Source organism: Diuraphis noxia, unplaced genomic scaffold, assembly GCF_037042655.1.
Source record: "Diuraphis noxia isolate RWA-SAM2 unplaced genomic scaffold, SU_Dnox_SAM2 contig0001, whole genome shotgun sequence".
NCBI lineage: Eukaryota > Metazoa > Arthropoda > Insecta > Hemiptera > Aphididae > Diuraphis > Diuraphis noxia.
In genome coordinates this window covers 48133909-48139266 of record NW_028301711.1, presented here as the reverse complement: position 1 = coordinate 48139266, position 5358 = coordinate 48133909, and the positions used below count along the sequence as shown (strand labels likewise).

The following is a 5358-nucleotide window of genomic DNA, read 5'->3' as shown; positions in this document are numbered from 1 at the left end:
GAATCGAATTCTCAGACTAAATTCGCACAGGTGTCTTATTTGTGATGCCCTATACAAATGTAATGAATCAATAATGGAGCTGCCGGAGCTGGACCCTATTCATTCTGATGACAGTGAAATCTCCATGTGCGGTCGTATGTCATCCCATATCATCCCAAATAAATCGCCAACATAATATAAAAACATTCTTAAATCCTCTGTGGCATCCATTTTCTACACCTACATGCTGCGTAGCCGATTATATATTGTATTATTAAAATATTCACTTATTTTTACATGGGTAATGACTTGAATATGGCTATAGAGAATAATAATTTTATGTTTAAATTATTATGATCAATAATGATCTCGTTGCGGTAAATTTCCAGAATAATGTATGTTGTAGATACCTAAAAAGGATTAAAAATTGGAAATTAGGTCTGTGAGTACCTCACTTTATTGTACACACCTGTCAAATTTGGCTTTAAAGATGTATATGAAAAACATTATGAGCGATTGAGCGAGTAACAGAGTATATAATAATTATTATATAATGTATATATATACCAAATAATAATTGTGATTTGTGACTTTTGAACGAACGAGTATTTAAAAACCCAGATTTCCGCATATCCGGGAGGCATGTATAATAATATTTTTATTCATATAATTGTACATATTTTGTAGTATATACAATGTTATAATATTCCTGTTATGTACTGAACAAGCTTAAGTGTAAGTTGCTAAATATCATATTTTTATAAAAATAGTGTTCTTTTGAGAAGCGCTGGTCTTTGCGATTATAATAATCACAAAAGCTGCTGGCAAAAATACAACGTGATGTATTGTAAAATGAAAAATATAGAATTATACATTATATAAATTATATTAATATAACAATAATTATTCGTCCACATAAAACGACACTTATAAAATAAAGATAGTATTGGTTTCCATCATTTTCTAAGATTTGATGTTGGTACGTGTCACACCGATGTTACATTGTACCGAGGCACAACTTAAGCTTACTGTACTACTTGAATTGATTTTAAAAGTGTAATATCTATTGCCCTGGGACATAAAAATCATAATAGTGGGGCATCTACTAAATGACAAGGTATTATACATTTACACTCAATCACAACATTCCAAAACCACCCAGCTTTGAGGAGCTATATATCGTCAGCGGATAAATGAAAAATGAAAATTTAAACGTAATAAATAATTAAAAAAATAGCTTAATTAGTTTATATAATTTTTAGTATGGTTTGTCATTTGGAAATCAAAAGTTGATAGTGGTTTACTTAATAAATATAAGGGTAAAAAATATTTAAAATGTATACAACTGTAGGAAACATATGACTAAAAGTAGTTTTAAAAAAATTAGGAAAAAAGTTAATACTTTTCAAAATAATAAATATTCAACGAAAAAACAAATCAACCTTTATTTCGTAATATAAGTAATTTAAAATTATAATGATGTTTAAAAATATATTTTTCTGCGGTGTAGGACCTTATATAGGTACACACTTTTTTTTACAGTTTAGAAACTTCCAAATGTACCTTTTTCTATAGAGTAGGAAATAATATACAAAAATATATATATATATATGAATGTATATATTTTTTACCTGCTATGTCGTTTGTAGGTACGTACATTTGCCCATTGTACTTATTGTGTTATATGTTTCTTGCACTACAGTGGGGGTAGGTAGGTAGGTAGGTACCTTGACCAGCGTATAGGTAGCGTCAAGTGTTCATATATATATGTATAATACAATAACATTTCGATGCTCAACTGGTGGTAGGAACCAACACCATTACTGTTGCCACCACCGTCGTGAAACATAAAAAGGGACGCAGAATTCAGATCGTCATTCGTATGCTAACAGTGCTATTTAATTTAAAATTGTTCTCGCCACTTGCAGACTTGGTCAAGATAGGCTTTATTTTTTTCCGTAATTTTTAACATAGTATTTATATCTCATTAAATCTACATTACACGATGAAATATACGGCATTTACAATCGTCACGCTTGCCATCATCTCATCGATTGTGGCATTGCCAAATAATGGTTACGTAGAACGGATGTGGTCGACAGAAGATATTGAAAACCGCCAAAATAGTGAGTAAATAGCATTATGTATTATTTTTAAAACACACATGTTACTTATGAATAATTACAATGTATCATTCAGATGTTTGAGAAATCTGTATTATGTTTAAAATGTATATTTATTGTTTTACGTCTCTAAATATTTGATATGTGTTATATACTTCGAATTTAAGTTTTATTTTTTATTTTCAAGTTTTTAATCATTCTATAGATTAGTCATACAATATAAATAAATCGTTGAAAAAGTGATAAAATCACCGAGTCTACCTGTTATAAATATAAAAATTAAGTGACCCAATTACCGTTACCTTTTGGAAAAAAAGGTTAATATTGTGAGGTAATTATCGGATTCCCCTTCTAAGCATCCTCACATGGGACTGATAACAGTAGAATCGGTATCGGTGGCAGACCGTCACACGAAGGAATGCACAGAATTTTGGTGGTCCTCATAATAACATTTAGAATAGAATATTTATTATTTTTAATATTACAAACACCAAACAGTATAATTTACCTAATAGTGTAATAAGGTACTAATTGTCTTCTTGTGTTTTTTTAGTAATGGATAGTCTCAATGGTCGTGTATGTCCTCCATTTGGAAAAAAGGCGAAATTCGAGGTAGAGACTATACAAACGAAGTCGCCGATGTACGGATGTGCCTATATGGCAAACAAAACTCAACAAAGCGCTGTTCCGTTGTTACATTTGTGGTTGGAGCGTCCCGAACCAACAAATATACATGGCCATTGCAGAAACATGACTAGTACGTATAACGAACTACTACAACTGTAACATAATAATTGTGGTCGGGGGGGTGGTAAGGTGGGTTGCGTGGGTGGGTATTGGACTCGTGCTTTTTAAAATTTGCGGTCACCAAACTCTGCATAAAACTCAAATAAAATTAATTACAATAGTATTAATTTTCGTTATTCTACAGCATATTGTATGTTTATATAATAACATTATCAGATTGACTTGCGCTTTGCACACATATTTCTTTATTTTAAAAGGATATTAAGTACCTACTTTATTGGGGAGTATAATATAAATGTATTTTAATATTATATTGAATATTAATGTACTATAATTAATGCTATACCTAGTATTTTTTGCCAAGCAATATCTTTAATCATACTCATGAATATTTCATCTAATTGTTTCTATCAGATATGGACCACTTTACTTTTGAGTGCTTGGCAAACATTAAACAACCCAACATGGACGAAGTTAAATTGGGTTTTAAGTACATATCACTACTGGAACATACTAATGCAGAAAATATGCAGAGTCAACCATCCAAACCACGATCCCACAGATGTGCCGTGAGTATATTACACGTTATTTTATATTATATTATATTATTCTATATATTCTTTATAATGTAGACGAATTCATGCAATCAATCTGATTATTTGAATGGTAATTTGTGTGTGTGTGTGTGTGGGGGGGGGGGGGGGTTGTAGTGAGTATGTGGTTGAAGAACATTCTTATGTACACGCATGAAATATTAACTATTATGGATTTAAAATTTTTAAGTGGGTGGTTGGTAGAATAATACTTATTATTTGTGTAATTGATCATTGTATACTAATTCTATTTTCAGGGAAAATTTTATTTTAATAATTCAAAACTAATAAAAGTTCTTACTTGTAATTATTATATGCGATAACTAAACCACCACATACCTCTCTTTAAATAATTGAACTTCTTATTTTCCATACCTAGTCAAACCATTTGAGATTTAAAGCCCTCGTATTGTATATGTATACAATCCCAAATGTTTTTAAACGGTTTGATGATTTATATTTCATATATATTTATTATCAGTGGCATAATTACGGAGGTGCACGACAGTGCACTTGGACCCCCTGGTATTATGTTGAAGATTAAAAGATATACTTTTGTGCCAGCATATACTGAACTTTATACCTCTTTAAATACAATATCATCTATATTTCATTGATTTGTTGAATTTTTTTTAAACTTATTTAAGAATGTTGTTATAACAATTTTACACCTGCTGAAATTTAATGGAATTACGCCAATTTTTTTTACACCGAGTAAATATAATACATTGTGTTAACCATAGTAACCATAGTATCTAATAAACATTCACCATCACCAACTATTCCGGGGAAAGCCCCATTATAATTACAATATTCATCAGCAGTGTTTCTAATTGTTGTCCTTCGTGCTGCCGTATTTACACTAATATCACTCCTGTGTCGTGTATTAACTTTAATCTTATTGTAAAATCTGAAGGTCTAAAAAACAGTGACCTCGACATTTGTGGTTGTAGATTGGGGAGGGGGGATTCAGTGTACCTATATTTACATACACATAATTTATAGTTGATTTAATTTATTTCTCTCTATCTGTATTTTTCCTTTCTGTCCACAGTTGTACGATGTGAGGGACGTGGACGACAAGATGCTCAGAATAATCCGAATAGTGATTAGCAAGCCAGTGGTAGCAGCAGGTACATTCAACAAAACCCTGTGCAAAGGGCTCTCAGAGCTTTTAGATCGGGATGAGCTGCCATTCGTCCACGAGGGATCTCGATATTGGCCTGACGGATCGATGTACCTATATTTATTAGGAAGAAAGGCAAAAATCTTTTACACTAATCCAACTACTACCACCTATCGTCCATAAATATGTGTATAGGTACCTTTACATCATTACATTATGAAAACATACATGTAATTTAATTTATAATTAAAACACATTTATGTATACTTACCTACATATATTTTAAAATATACAATAAAAAGTTCATCAATAATTCCATTTGTATTGTATTTGTTTTTTTTTTTTTTTTATATTGATGGGTATTTGAATGAGAACAATTTTCATATACTTTTAAACATCATCAGTAAAGTTACCATAGTTAAGCTTGTTCATAATTTTTATAATACTTAGGAATAGAGAAAAAGTATTAAACATAATATAAATTTATATTACTTAAGAGTTCGCCGGCTAGTACTTGTATTAAAATATATTATTCTTCACTAAAAAGTATTAACGGCGATCTATCGTTTGTTGTGGTATCGTTTAAACGAATTATTTATTATGATCTATAAATCATAACGACGTAATTTGTCTTTAAAATATTTACGTATAATCATACCAAAAGTAATTATAAGTACATATAACTATACAAATTTATAACATTACTTACACAATACACATTTAAACAAAAAGGTAAATTAACGGGTGAAGTCGATTAATTCGAAATTCAAAAAGCTGCAGTCACTTAACA

The 5358-nt window shown here is 30.4% G+C and overlaps 1 protein-coding gene across 1 annotated transcript; it reads left to right on the top strand.

Annotated features, from left to right (window-relative positions):
• Positions 1 to 1692: 1692 nt before the first annotated feature.
• Positions 1693 to 4751, top strand: LOC149060804 (uncharacterized). Its single transcript, XM_089230745.1, has 4 exons — positions 1693 to 2105; positions 2656 to 2859; positions 3264 to 3418; positions 4497 to 4751. The coding sequence occupies exons 1-4, from the start codon at positions 1985 to 1987 to the stop codon at positions 4749 to 4751; spliced, it is 735 nt and encodes a 244-aa protein (XP_089086871.1). The 5' UTR covers positions 1693 to 1984.
• The last annotated feature ends 607 nt before the right edge of the window (positions 4752 to 5358 follow it).

Coding starts and splice junctions, on each gene's coding strand:
- LOC149060804 (XM_089230745.1), top strand. CDS start 1,985: ATGAAATATACGGCATTTACAATCGTCACGCTTGCCATCATCTCATCG. Junction 2,106..2,655: donor TATTGAAAACCGCCAAAATA/GTGAGTAAATAG, acceptor GTGTTTTTTTAG/TAATGGATAGTCTCAATGGT. Junction 3,419..4,496: donor CACGATCCCACAGATGTGCC/GTGAGTATATTA, acceptor TTCTGTCCACAG/TTGTACGATGTGAGGGACGT.